Source organism: Ips typographus, linkage group LG1 (genome assembly GCF_016097725.1).
Source record: "Ips typographus isolate SLU linkage group LG1, UJ_Ityp_2.0, whole genome shotgun sequence".
NCBI classification, from domain to species: Eukaryota; Metazoa; Arthropoda; class Insecta; order Coleoptera; family Curculionidae; genus Ips; species Ips typographus.
Window position 1 is genome coordinate 24,979,078 of NC_138422.1, and position 15,168 is coordinate 24,994,245.

General features: G+C 32.8%; 2 protein-coding genes across 3 annotated transcripts; both read left to right on the plus strand.

Annotated features, from left to right (window-relative positions):
* Nucleotides 1-455: 455 nt before the first annotated feature.
* On the plus strand, nucleotides 456-5,572 carry LOC145725711 (uncharacterized). The gene is made up of 4 exons (XM_081974572.1): nucleotides 456-886; nucleotides 4,587-4,723; nucleotides 4,779-4,935; nucleotides 4,989-5,572. Exons 1-4 carry the CDS (start codon nucleotides 875-877, stop codon nucleotides 5,451-5,453), a joined length of 771 nt encoding a protein of 256 aa, XP_081830698.1. The 5' UTR covers nucleotides 456-874; the 3' UTR covers nucleotides 5,454-5,572.
* Nucleotides 5,573-9,146: 3,574 nt separating this feature from the next.
* Nucleotides 9,147-14,451, plus strand: Cpr97Ea (cuticular protein 97Ea). 2 transcript variants are annotated; one of them, XM_081974557.1, is made up of 6 exons: nucleotides 9,147-9,286; nucleotides 12,809-12,963; nucleotides 13,013-13,191; nucleotides 13,253-13,549; nucleotides 13,604-13,772; nucleotides 13,830-14,451. In XM_081974557.1, the coding sequence occupies exons 1-6, from the start codon at nucleotides 9,275-9,277 to the stop codon at nucleotides 13,999-14,001; spliced, it is 984 nt and encodes a 327-aa protein (XP_081830683.1). In that variant the 5' UTR covers nucleotides 9,147-9,274; the 3' UTR covers nucleotides 14,002-14,451. The 2 variants fall into 2 exon arrangements, with proteins under 2 accessions (XP_081830683.1, XP_081830691.1); XM_081974565.1 differs by having other exon boundaries at nucleotides 13,833-14,451.
* Nucleotides 14,452-15,168: the final 717 nt, after the last annotated feature.

The window sequence follows — 15,168 nt, forward strand, 5'->3', positions numbered from 1 at the left end:
AAGAACTGAGCATAAAGCATCGCTTGGGTTTAAACAAATAAGTTGGTGCAATAACAACGTACTTTTAATTTTTTGAACAAAAATCCATTTAAACATGTTGTCCATAACCCAGTCATATAGCACCAATCCAATGGTAGATTTAACTACACGTATTTATGTATGATATTCATGAAGGTCTGTGAGTGATTTTACTGGTGATGAATTCAACCGGATCTTGAAGCACACAGGCACAAGAATTTAAGAATACAGATTGCAAATTGAAGCAAATCAATAATAGAAGTGAATTCCCAGTAGGTACCAATGGTAAAGAAAGCGCACCCATCAACACGTTCCGGTTAATTAATCGTTACCAAGTTACTACATTATTTCCTAGGGTGTGGACGATTTGCAGGCTCTGCATATAAACGCGGTTGTTTAGACGCTTATAATTTCAATCGTCTGAATCAGATGTCGCAATTACCTTGTGGATTTATACAAGTTCGTTCTTAGTACGCCTGGTACAGCCCGATTTTCTCTTAGGTGATCGTGATTGAACTTGATCATGCTCTTCTTTTCGAATTAAGTATATGCCGCTCGTAGTTAGGAGGATTTTTTGCCCCCTTTAACAACTTTAAAAGTGGTCGAAGCTTAAAGTTGGATGGCAAAAGCACCAGACTGCACTTCCTCTTCATTCTTATTGAAGAAGCCTATGAGCTGAAGATTGGTCTGATAAGTGTAAAAGAAAATCCCAAAATCTGAATTAAAGTCGATATCCTTGCCTATAATAAACGACGTGGGGAGGTCGTGTATAAAAGCTCAAGAACGAACGAGGTGTGGCTGTTTACCACTTTGTGCTTTGTTTTCGTTCGTTGCGTAGTGGTTCTTTAGCTGGAAAATGAAGATATTCGTAAGTATTGACATTCACTTTTTACCCTTAACTTATGCGATTAAGTGCGCACAAATCTTTGACATTGAAAGTCGATATAAACCGTTTTGTTAATCATGTTGTATGACTAACTTTTTTTTAGATTTTGACGCAAAAGAATTGCTTGAAGATTAATAAAAATTATAATCTTTTCAATATGTATTTTAAAAAAAAGTTATACAGGGTGATTCCAAAGTTGGTGCTTTCCTTTCACCTACGAATAGGGCTTCAAAAAATAAGTTTTTTTTTTCTTTGACGCTTTTTCGAAATATGAACAATAACGAAGATACAGGGTGTCAAAATTTTACTGAAAAAAAACAAAATAAAAAATAACTTAAATTTAATTTTAACTAACTACAGGTTATTCTTTATCAACAGACATAAACATAAACAAAAGATTTCAGCCGCCTTTGAACTAAGTTTTAATAATTTGACATTTTAAATTAAGACAGCATTTAATTTTAGGCACGCATTAAGATGGTTTTTATTTTTTTACTCGAAAGCGGTGCGTCGTAGCAAAAAATAATAAAAGGGGTTTTATTGTTAGAATTGAACAAGGAATTCAATAATAAATTTTATGTTGAAAAAAAAACTAGTAGGGTAATATATTTTACGCGCGCCACTGGTAAACGCAAAAAAATTGTTGTTTCTTGAAAAATTTCCTTTCCACGGAGCTACTGACACCTACAAAATTTTGTTTAATTACTTCAAGTGGTTTGGCCAAAATCATAAAATTTTTATTTTTTCAGTAAAACTTTGACACCCTGTATCTTCGTTATTGTTCATATTTCGAAAAAGCGTTAAAGGAAAAAAAACCTTATTTTTTGAAGCCCTATTCGCAGGTGAAAGGAAAGCACCAACTTTGGAATCACCCTGTATAAACTAAGCTAACTAATCAGAAATTTTCTTACTCACCTAAAATCCACATATTAAATGCTATACGTTATACACAGTTTTTGCAGGATTTGATGTATGATTTTTTAATATTTAAATAAGAAAGCTAATTTATTTTTTTAATTTGGAGTGCAGTGCATTCAAGTTATAGTGTGTAAAGTGGTACTTTCAAACACGACACTGCTGTTGCAACAGTAAACAGTTAAAGGGCGAGAAAGACGCTTTCCGCATCTGTTAGGTACAATTTGTTACCCACAAGTATCAATTTTTATTAAATTGAACGAAAATGTATAGTACAATTACGCAAATAAAAGTTTTGTTTGCAATGATGATTAAAAGTGTAAGTAAAGTAAAGTAATTAAGTAAAAAAAAAAAATATTGTAAATTTACCAAAAATTACAATTTTGGAACATTCTTGGTTTCATGACCTTCTTAGAGGCTATTGGTATTTTTTGAGAGGTTTTTAGTAGTGTTTAGAGGCCTCTGGCATTTTCAAAGTGATTCTAAAAATCCTTGGCAATTGTGGAAAATTCTCGGAAGTTTAGGAAGCTTCTGAGAGTCTCCTGGTATTTTTTGAGAGATTTTCAGTAGTGTTTAGAAGCTTCTGGAAATATCTTGCGGACATATCTTGTTGGAATATGAAGAATCAAATCAAAAATTCAACTAAACCAAATTACACACAAATCAATCTATGAATTTGAACTGTTGCAAGGTGCTTTGAAGATTTTCAGTACAAAATTCATGTATTGTTGCTATCTCAGAAAAATATTTTACTTTTTTTTCACTTTCTGTTACTGTTTGCCCTAAACATGTGTGTAAGTTAAGACTGTAGTTTTGTATATTTTTTTTTAAATTTCGTTAATTTTTGATTTCGAGAAATTTTGCTTCTTCATGGAAACACTAAATCAATTGCTCTAACAGAAAGATGAGTCTATCAAAGGTGTTCTGATCATAGAGGAGGTTGACAGAGAAGTCAAATTTACATAAACAGTAAGCTAACGTATTCAAATTTTTGATGGTAAATAATACGATTTTCTTATCTAACCTAACGTGCTAAATATTTACAAAAATAAAAGGTCGAAAAAAAATGAAGAAAATCTAATTATATCGTTAAATTATTTTCTACTATTGATCAGAATGAGAAATCCTATTTTTAAAAACGACTTCTTCCTGTAATAGGATGTCTAAACAATATTTTCTAAGTTAATTAATTATTGCTAAAGTATTATTTTAGAAGTTGACTGAAATAGAATTGTTAATTTTTGGCCCTCAATATTTAAACTACTATATGAAAATAACAATATTGAAACAAAAATAATGAATATTTCTTTCTAAAGAATTATTGTACCTAAAGAACTAATACACATTTTTTGAAGTCACGAAAGCTTAAATTTGGTCAGATAGTTCTTATGCTGTATTAATTAGAATACTTTCTTTTTGATGAAACTAGACGAGATTTGTTGGAAAAATGACCAGATCATAATTTGAAAATTTTGCACAAATTCAATTATGAAATTAAGCTAGAACAGCGAGAACAGTTCTCATATGAATCTACTTATATGAAATATCTATTTCAGATCGATATACCTATAATTAGTGCCAGTTTGACAAGTGACAAATCAATCAAGTGAATATCCATGATGATCAACAAGGAAAAAATCATCCACGATTTGTCATTAACAATGCAGTTTCAGTTAGTAAAAACGGTATATCGTATATTATCACTAAATGATTTTCTAATACATGTGGAACACAGTTATGAGAAACTTTTTTTGAGACGATATGTATTATCAAAAATGTCAAAATTCTGTGGTTAGGGTAGATCCAAAAAGGCCCTAAACAGGCTTTACAAGTGCATGTACACTTTTCCTATTCATTGCTAATAATAGTAAATAAATGACAAAAAATCGTTAGGTGAATCATAAAGCAATATATGTCCCACAGTTTCATTCATCATTTATCATCAAAAACTCGCTCATAATTTTAATATACAGAGTGCACCAAATTGTAATCGTGATAACTGAAGCTTTTTGTATGAAAACAACCAAAACCACTTTTGTACGTAGCTTTCAGAAATTGCTGTTAGCTATACCCCTTTTGTATCATCATGCCATTTTTGACATATGCAAAATTTGCTTCTAGAAATATTCATATTTTTATTATAGCTATTTGGCGAATTTCTAAATTTTTTTTAAATTTGCTTTACCAATTTGACACTTCTTGTTTTGAAAACGAAGCATTTACACATCGATGCTTACGAATGTTCATATAAAACGTCAGTCTTTTCAACTTTATGCTAAAAATTCAGAAAAAAATAAAATATAACTCAATAACTGGGTTGAACCGAAATTAATTAGATGATATCCTGGAGAGATCAACAGTCGCGTAAGTCAGAAACCTCTGCAAACCCGCATTTGATGTAAAACCAAAACCAGGATATTAACCATCGAGACTGCTTCATTTAGCTTCAAGAAACAATGACTAAACGAGATGTTAAAGAAGAGAACTAACCCATAAATAGCGTGGTGTAACTTCCGCGTAGACACAGACAAAAACCCGGTTCGATACTATCTCAAATGAAAAATATGCCCAGTCAACAATCAAGGACGCTTTTTTTACAAGCTTCAGGGGCCACTTATACAAAACATTTACATTTCAACATTATCACTCTTAATGTAACATTATCGTTTGATTTACATATTATGCAAAACTGGACTTTTACCTTTTGGAGCAATTTCTATACAGTTTTAGGTTCCGTTGGACTAATTAATTATCTAATTGATTTCAGGTGGTATTTTGTGCAGCACTGATGGGTGCGTCAGCCCAAAGGCCTTACGGTGGAGGGTATGACAGAGAGTATACCACCCCTGTACCAATTTTAAAACAGATTGATCGACATAATGATGACGGATCCTACAGTTATGGGTGAGTTTCTAAGTATTGCAAAATTGATTTCTTGAGTAATAAAGATTGTGATTAGATACGAAAATGCTGACGGATCGTACAAAATCGAAACCAAATATCCCACTGGGGAGGTTTATGGTAAATATGGTTACATTGACGATACTGGAAAACTTCGAGAAGTCGAGTATGGAGCTAGCAAACGTGGATTTGAACCAGCAGGAACTGATGTTACGGTATGTTACGTTAATTAGGTTTTTTGAGTGTAATTTTTGTGATTTTATGTTAGGTGGCTCCTCCCACACTGACCCAAAATCCGGACGCTCAACGTCCTCTAGGCCCTAACGAAGAGGACGATGGACAGTACCGTGAAGACCCAGCTGCTTACTACAAAAACGACCCCAACTTTGTCCCCAAAGCACCCACTTACAATTCATACGCCCGACCATCATTCGAGATGAGTTACACCCCTACCAAGTACACCGCTCCAATACCACAAGCACCATCAAGACCTGTTTACACTCCCACCTATCCCACCTACCCAACTTACACTCCACCCCAACCCCAACCACAATACAATGACTACTACAACAACAGGGTTAACAACCCACCCCAATACAACTACGCACCCCAACCTGCATACAACTGGAACCCCTCTCCACCCGCCTACCCCGGATATAACGCCTTCCAAGGACACCCAGCACAAAATGTGGATATCTGGTCCGGAAGCTACACAGTAAACTACCGGAGGTAGTTCCACAAGTAGTGTTGTTGTAAATAATAGCTGAAGTTCTAGTCTTAAGACAAACTGACTGTGTAACCTCCTTTAGTGTTATTTATTCGTGAAATGCCCTAGTAAATAGTTTAACTCGAGGAACAAAGAAGTGTTTTTCTATTGCTCCACCCCGGTACTACAGGCAGCGTGAAATGCCATTAATCTAAAAAACTGGACCAGTTTGTGGGAGTTTTATGGTACCGGCCCGCTGCCTTACATTCAAGGTTTCGACCACGCCTGGTTCACGTCATTTTACATTCTCGATTACGATTACATACGAGGGTTGATATGAAACTTGAGTAATGTTCTTTTGTTCGTTTGTGCTTCGTATGACTGACCAGAGCGGAACGGTATGCATTCTTGGTAAGGTCGTCCACTTTCAAGGCGGTTTGATTCTTGGTTTCGTGGTGAAGGAATAATTTGCAAGTTTTCTGAAGTTTGTTGATTTTAATTATCATTTAATAACAAATTTTGGAACAAAAGCTACTGAAAGTGTCATTATAAGCTGTGAGCATTAAAATGCCTAGTAAATCCCTATCCAATCTATTTTTCTTCCAATTTATATCAATAAAAGATAATGACAACCGTAGCAGAATTAATCTACCCGTACATCAAAAAGTTACTATAAAAATGTTATCATCTTTAAAAACTCTTCAAAAAGTTAAACGAAAACTTACTTACTAACCTTAAATTGATAAAATCGAATTAAATGTTAGTAAATCCTGTTTAAGTTTAATTCTGACGATTGGTGTTTAGTAGTTATTCTTATCGTAACAGGCAAGTAAAATTAATTTGAAAGCCACTTGATTTTTTGTTTAAAATTAACTTATTCATTTCACTGTTTCTATCAACAATCAAACTTACAAAAGTCACGCAAGAAATGTCTTTTAAAACAATACCTGAAACTCAAAACAGTACTCTACTGTACTTACAAAATAAAACATTAAAAGTTCGACTAAGACTTCTGAATTGAAATTTCGTGTGATATTTTTTAGAGATTTTTTTCAAAACTTGATCAGATTAATCGTATATTGTCTAAATAAGGACTTAAATATAGATAGAAACAAATAAAAACAAATTCAATTTGATTTCTTTTTTTGGCTTTATATTTCACATTTCACAGTTATATTTAAGATTGTAATATATATTTTTTTTTTGTTTTGCAATCAAGATTTCAGTGATTTTCCTGACATTTTTGTAAAATTTTACTTTTTCTTTAATAAAATTCAAATATTCATCAAAATATCATCATATACAAAAAGAAGTCATACACTTGGACTTACATATTCTATTATATCTTATCTACCTATTTTATATGTTGTTTAAGTCACATGTTAGTGATTATAGTTTAAGAATGTTTTTAAACATAATGTTATTTTGTAGGTTCGTTTGTTTTCGGAAAACAATTTTTCAAACTTAAAAACTTCTAAATCATTCTACTACTAAAACTAATACATTCTCTAAAAGCACCCTAAACCACTAAGTACTGTGTATGATTGAATTGAGCTAAATCACTTAAAAATACCAGCTATGTACTTATTTCTTGTAAATTCTTGTCAAAATTACATTAGATTTTATGATATTACTTTCATATCGGTCGTTTCTTTCAATAACATTTTTATTTGGTTTATTTTGTGTTTATAAAGATGAGGTTGAGCATTGTTTTGTTTCTCATAAGGTACAGTTTTGGTACCTCGCTCGTTTGACGTAACTAATTTGTAATATATGTAATTAACACTAAATAATGTGTACTATTCATTAAAATAATGATTAAATTAAAGCCAAGTTACAAACATGTATTAATAGATTTGAAAAATAATTTTGTAGAAAACTCTTTTGGCTGTCTTAATCAATCTTATAGAGTATTATAAGGGTTACAATTATTACTTTTGCATTTTCCTAACAATGCTAACAATTTCCACAGCACTTGCTGGATTGCTTCCGCTTTCAGCTAGTTTAGAGGTAATTCCTTCATCATAAACACGTAAACATGGATTTTGATTAAATTTTTTGGTTTTCTTGTGTCATTTTTATGTCCCTACTATAATGCATTATGCAGGGATTTTTGAATTAAAATTTCCAATATACTTAAATTAGTCAGAAACCAACATAAAATACAAAATACAAATTTTCAATTGAGCAAATAAAATACAAGGTATTTCATTTATAATAATCAAATCATGTGTCAAAAAGTGATTGACATCTGCCACTTTTGACACATTATACTGAATCACAAAAAATACTGCAACTTTGCTAATTTGAACTATGTCAGATCAAAATTAACTGAATTATCTATTCAGTAAATCAAGACATTTCCCACTCGCGACTATAAAATAGCATATAACACCCTAGTAATGTAAATAACTATATTATATACGACTAGCATATTAATGATCAGTACACAGCTCACTTTGAGTTTCACAATGAGCGATTTTACCACACAGTGAAAGTGCGGTAATGATAGATTTTAGCGCACTAGTGCGGAGTGCCCAAAATCGCAAAATACATAAAAAAATCTTATTATTGGCTTGTATATTATCGAGTATTTATTACTTTTTTATAATCCTAATAAATTGACTGAATAGATTAAAATCAGTCAAAATTAGCTTGAGTCGATTTTCCAAAAAAACGTTTATAGTTAGCGGTATGAAAGCTTAGTCATTTTCGATAGAAAATTAAATTTTGCATACACTCTAACTATAAAATAAGGGAGTTCCATTTGATTTTGACAAGTTATTACTTTTTAAAAGTTTTAGTTTCCTCGTAACATTTTTGAGACATTCCCATGAGCTAGACTATTTATTACCCTTGAATCATAAAACTTGATCTTTAGGCAGTTAGCAAGCGAATTTTGGTTAACAAAAATCAAACAGAGGTTAAGTGATTATACTTTAAACTTTGTTCTGCATTGTTACAAAATAACGAATTTCTGAGAAACTGTACACTTTAAACGCATCAAACCTCAATGTACCTCTACCAAGGTAGATTCTAAAAATCTAATCAAATACTTGGTGTTCCATTTGAAGAAATACAACTTTTATACGTTTTTTGCATTTGGGACAACCACTTATACTTTTAAAAGATATCTCCAATATAGGTCTATATTCTTTTCACTTTTTTTGAAAGTAAAATAGTTTAGCCACAATCTTCGATCAAGTGAACTCAACTTTGCTAATTTAATTTAGGTATAATGATGAAAATTATTAAAATCTTAACATACAAAAATCCTCTTTGAGCAAGAGACTATGTAATCAATAAAGAAAGTATAAAAGCTTCTTTATTTAAGATAAAAGTTTTATTTTTACATTTTCCTAACAATGCTAACAATATCTCATAATCTATGAAAATGAGCAATTAAACATGTCATGTAGACGGACTGCTTATTGTTTTTAAAATCTAGATCAGAGACCTAAAGAAGCACGACCTTGTCCAACAAGAAATTTGGGTAAAAGGCACCTGGGTCACTTGAAAAAACCGTATGAGACCTTTCACTTATTACGTATGTGAACAGTCGGTCATAAGAGTCTAAAAACTCAAAACAATTTAAAAAATTTAAATATTTTTCAAATTTGTTTTATTGACCACGTCCTTTAATTCTGCATATGACATTAGGGTAGCCTCCGCAGGTTCCAAGAAACTGGTCTCACTTCCAAAAATGCCTTCTCCATGGCTAAAATGTGGCTGGATCCCAGACAGCAAACCTCCGGGACCTTGTCCCCTTCTTCCGCAAATTGGCGCTGTATAAAAAGGAAAAGTACGACCCCCCGCGCCACTGTAGTGCGGTACCCCGACCACGAACCATGTTGACATACGTGAGTACCAACATTCACTTTTTTTTTGTTTCTTAAAAGTGTCATTTATTCATCCCCCCACCCCCTTAACTTTTTTTGACACTCATCCTGTCAAAAACAGATTTTTCAGAACAACAATTTTTTTGTAGAAAATTGTGGTGACGGCCTTATCCTTTAAATTGTAATTTACTGGACAATGGTTTAAAAGTAAAAGAAGTGTGTAAAAACCGGTCTTATTTCTTGTTTGCTGAAGGTTTCAGCCCCGCCCTGGAAATAGTCGATAAATAGTTTACGGATTGGGTAATAATACTTCTGGTCTATTGTAACACCAATAGGAACTCGGAGCTTCCTGAAGATTGTACTTTTGTCCGTTGACCGCTGTTTTTGCCTGTCAATGTGACCAAGCACTTTTATAAAAAGCCTTCTTTTTATTTCAATTTTTTCTATATTTAACCTTGATCAATTAAATACAATCTTGACCTAGCTCTGTTTTATGTAACATATCTAACCGGTTTCACCCCTAAAAATATTCCTAAATTAAATCAACATTCCTTCATTGACTTGAATCATAAAATAGATCAACCAGTTGAACTAATTGTTCACCAACCATGTCGACAAAGCAAAACGCACACCTACATTCTTATATAGTATTTGAAATTAGCATAAACAATAACTTTTTTCCTGCTCCGGTTTATTTTATACAAATTTAACGGTGCGCAATGCTAATGATTATCTCGGGGTCGGTTAGAAGCAAACTACCGGTCAGTGGAATAAATTGCCTTAAACTACTGTTTAAGGCAAAAAGGAAGTGCCAATTTAAGGACTTTGAGCACACCTGGCTCAATTTCGCTTTCAATGAAAACCTGCCGATTAAATCTGGGCGTATATGAATGTGTGACCCTCGTGAAATTCCACCGTAATATACTACATACTATGTATGAATGTTAATAAACTGTAAAATTCTAGTGACATTTACGATACAAGTGACTGGCTTAGTTAAAAATTATGTAACATCTCCACTTATAAAGACCGGATTTAGAGTAGATTGTTTAAAAATGTCATTGAAAACAACTTAACTTAAAAACTAATATAAGTACTGTCTTTTAATTCATTTACAGGGTGTGACAGAATAACAATTCCTAATTTTCAAAAATGATAAAGTGCACCTTTAAACTTATATTATTATTATCCCCAATTAATAGGAAAACACAAGTGGAGTTATATCTGGTGAACGAGGATGCCAAAAAATCTGCCCCTCTCTTTCGATCCATTCGTTTGAAAATTGTTCGTTTACGTGAAAATATGCAATCATTTGGAAAATTGTTATTTTTTAAAGATTGCTTTGAAGATTTCTAACTTATCTTATCACTGAAAAATTTACGGACACTCACTTGTTCGTTGATAACAAAATATTAAATGATTCTCTCTATCATTTCTCAAAATAAGGAATAGTTATTCTGTAACACCCTGTCTAGTAGATGGTAAGTATTGCTGTTAAAGCTTTACTAAACGTTAACACCTTGTAGCTACTAAAGCTTAACCATTAATGAAATAACCAAATCGGTTTTTAAGATATTGGATATCTCCCCTGTGTTGCATTTATTATTAATACACTCTAAAAACTACCATAATCTACAGAGATTTCAGTTACTTTTCAAATTTGTACAGTCTCTTGTGGTACATTGTTATTCATTTAAAAAAATTATTTAATTTTTTTAAAACAGTTTTTCTCTTCACTTTTCCGCGCGTATTTTTGGTTAGAAAGTTCAAGTTTTACGATGTAGTGCGACAAAGTTACTTTTTCGCTACAGCCTTTGAAAAACTGATTTTTTGAGTCCGTAAGACAAGCGTTTATTTACGAGAAAATAGATAAATACAGGGTGGTCCAGTTTTAAATGTCAATAATTCACCAATCGATAGCCCATCAAAAAATAAGTTGACATGCATTATGTCATTTTCCTGAAGAACGCTTCCTAAGGAAGACACAAACCTCCAATGTTATATATTAGCTTGTCTGTGATGTTATTCAAAATTGTCAAAAATGTCTACTTGGGTTATTGTGTTTTTTACTTTAAAATGGTTCAAAAGTATTCAAATCTGGTGATCTGTGAAGTTTACGAGTTAATTTTGGTCACTGAATATTAGTCAATAGTCAAAAAACAGGATTTTTGGACTGATGTTTACTGGCGTTCAATTTTTTTGACTATAGGTAGTGTAAAACTGATCATTCAATTCAAACTTTTTTTTTTATTTAATTAAACATTTTGGACTAATTTAATTCTAAAAATTAGCGTTTAAGACTAATATTGTAGAATTTTTAATGACAAATTTGTTTACTTTCATCCATGAAGAGTCTGAAACTTTACTTTTACTATAAAAATAGTTTAAAATTTGATTTTTCACTCTTAAATCACAGTGAAGCGTGGGTATAAACTGTATTTTTTCCTTGGGAAGCATTTTTCAGGAAAATGACATCTATGTATGTTAACTTATTTTTTGATGGGCTATCGAATGGTGAATTATTGACATTTAAAACTGGACCACCCTGTATTAATATGGGAAAATATTATATTTGCCTTTATGTTTACGTGTTTCTTATGTTAACATTCATTGCGAGAGAAGCATTTGACTCACTGGACAATAGTGACACAAGCTTATTTTCTATGACAATGGAATAGATGACTTGAGCAGAATATTAGTATTTTACTTTGATAAATAAGAGTAATAATATGATCTTATTACTTTCCATAAAATAAACACAATGTTCCTTACTTAACAACATCTGAAAATTTAGCAGGTTGGACTGTAGAAATGCAGAAACAGATAATGTTTAGGCATGAAGTAACGCTATTTCTAAAAAAAAAACAAAATACAGCACATAATAGACACACTAAAAAATCAAAATACATAATTATACCAAATTATACCATTAGAATTCTCCGAGGCTAGAAGAATCTGTATTTGTTGTACAAAAGCTTATTTACTTAACAATTTAAGAAATGCCTTTGAAGAGTGAAATCAAGACATAAATACCATTTATGTAAAACATGTTCTTATAATTTTAAAGTAAAATGTGAAAATTTATCATACATCTTAATGGTCTATTGCGAATTGTATCTAAGTTGTCCCAGATTCCGAGCATCAAAATGTATATTAGACTGGGTGACCCTGTATTACGAAGAAAATTTCGGTTACATCAGATTTATTTCTTCTTTTACATACATACAGTATATGGAGATCGAAGAATGTGTTTTTTGTAAGATTTTGCATGATAATTATTTGGTTATCTTCTTCTTCTTTAAGTGCCGAATTGAAACACTTTCTGCCTGTAACTGCTCTGTATTGCTCCATTTCCATGGCAGAAAGATTGACTTTACGCCCTATCTTTACACTCAACTCTCACATCATAAAGATTGCAAACTTAAAGCGAGCATAATCGTTCTTTCAACCCTTGATACGTAAATAAACATTATCATGCTTCTTCAGCTTAATTTTGATAGAATGTTTATGATATCTAAATATTCAATCAATGTTAATTTTAAGGTGGCTCTTTTTGTCTGTCTGGCACTGGTGCAAGCTCAAGACTTTGACTACGCCTCAGCTCCCCGACCGGCTCCCTCCAGGGTGCAACCGGGATATTCCGGACCTTCATCCGCTCCCAGGCCAGCTCCAGTGGCCATTATTAAACAGATTGACAGGTAAGTGATCTACTTTTGATCAATGTTCCAGTCTAACCCATAATCTTAGACACAATGAAGATGGTTCCTACACTTACGGGTACGAATCCGCTGATGGTTCTTTTAAAATCGAAACTAAACTACCCACTGGTGAAGTGAAAGGAAAGTACGGATACACAGATGATTTGGGAAAAGTCAGGGTGATTGAGTATGGTGCCACTAAGCATGGATTTGCTCCAGCTGGAGAAGGTAGTACATTTCCAGTTGCTCTTGTGAAATATAGATAACTCAATGAAGGACTTTTATGCAGGAATCACAGTTCCTCCACCAACCTTAGTAGACGAAACCACTGATAAAGGTGGTAACCTGCTTCCTGAATTTTCTGGAGCTTACGATCAACCAGATGACCAGAATCAACAAGCACCAGTCAGACAGCAACCAGTCTACAATAGACCAAGACCAGCTAGTTCCTTTGAATTTTCGGCTGAGCCAGCACCGAGACCAGCACCACGTCCAGCTCCTAGACCTGCCCCCTTCGAATACTCACCTCCTCAATCTTTTGAACCTGCACCAAGACCAGAACCACGTCCAAGACCACAATTACCAGGTAATGATAATTTGATCAACTTAAACCGATGATCCATACAAAGTTTTGTTGCAGCCTCTTCCTACTCTTTCGACTTTCCTTCATCACCAGCTAGCAGGCCACCAATTTCTGCACCAGTACCCCCAAGGCCTGCTTTTGCCAATGCCGTTCCATCGCAGGGTTTTGATGACCTACCCAGCCGATCTGCCCCTAAATTCTCTCAAGCTGATCCTCTTCCTCCAAGGTAACTTTCAACGTGATTTTTGTGGTTTTTTTAATAACACCACCTACTATAAATAAGCAGGCCTGCGCCGTCTCAATCTTTTGCGCCAGCTAGGCCAGCACCTCAGTACAGACCTCAGCCTGCTCCACGAAGTGGAGGTGGATCCATCTTGGATCAGCTGAGCAAAGACTACGCTCTGCCTCAGAGCAACTCCGCTCCTTTGCATGATATTAGCTTTGGGTACTATTGAAAAGATGCTTAAGATTTTAGGAGAATTTTTTGTAATTTGGTGTGTACTTACGGTGATTGTGGTCGGGGGAATGTGTGCTTCTTTTAGGTTACCAATATGACTTGTATTTATTCTTTCTCTATATCTTTAATCTATGCACTTTCTTTTCTCACTTCTAAGCACGTCTATCTTTCTCTTCCAAATTTCTTCACTTATACTTCTCTGTTCTGTCTATCTTTCCTATTTTCTGTGTAAATTGCTTTCTGACTGCTGCACTTCTCCCTTGGCCAGCACCAAAACATGTTAACTACTATAGACTGTTGCAACTTGCACAATTCAATTTTCCAATTTTTGTAGCGTTAAGAAATATAATTTTATTTTTTTGAAAATGATTGCCATGATGTAAGAAAATTACGAAATTTGTAACATATATGGTATAATTTGTTAATAAAGTAAGATTAAAAGTAAAAATGCTGTTTTTACTGTTTTAACTGAATCATTTTCTCATAGAAATTTTTCCAGAAAAAATCAATAATTATTTTTGAATCACATACATTACTTAATAAAATAAATGGCAAAGGTAGTATCAAATGTGTCTATTATACTTCTGGCATAATATTTGTTATCAAGCCTTTGCCAGATAAAAATTTTGTGACAGGAAGTGCTAATACCAGTTTAGTAACAAAAATAAATTTGAGTTTTATGTGTCTCTGTCAACATATCATATAGTCATTCTACTCAATTTTTCTGGCTGACATATTGAAAAAACAGTAAAAATGTATGAAAATTGGCTTAACCAACCGTTTCTAGTCGTTCTAGTTTCTTTTCAAGATCAAAATCTTTAAAACGATCAAATTTTATGACAATTGACTTATCGGAGTATTTGCAGTCGTTTTAGTAGATTTTTAAAGTCATAACGTTTAAAAATAGTCAAATACCATGAAAATTGACTTGATTTTCTGTTTTCAGTGGTGCAAATAAATTGTAAGGTTAAAACGCTAAAAAGGGTCAAATATCATAAAAACTGATTTAGCCGGCTATTTGCAATCAATCTAGTCAATTTTCAAGACCAAAACGTTGTAAAACAGTCAAATTTTATGGAAATGAACGTACTTGATTCTATTCGCGGTCAATTTTCAAGATCAAAATATTGGAAAATGCTAACATTTCATAGAAATTGACTTACAA

Coding starts and splice junctions, on each gene's coding strand:
- LOC145725711 (XM_081974572.1), top strand. Junction 4,724..4,778: donor GACGGATCCTACAGTTATGG/GTGAGTTTCTAA, acceptor GATTGTGATTAG/ATACGAAAATGCTGACGGAT. Junction 4,936..4,988: donor CAGCAGGAACTGATGTTACG/GTATGTTACGTT, acceptor ATTTTATGTTAG/GTGGCTCCTCCCACACTGAC.
- Cpr97Ea (XM_081974557.1), top strand. Junction 13,192..13,252: donor ATTTGCTCCAGCTGGAGAAG/GTAGTACATTTC, acceptor ACTTTTATGCAG/GAATCACAGTTCCTCCACCA. Junction 13,550..13,603: donor TCCAAGACCACAATTACCAG/GTAATGATAATT, acceptor GTTTTGTTGCAG/CCTCTTCCTACTCTTTCGAC.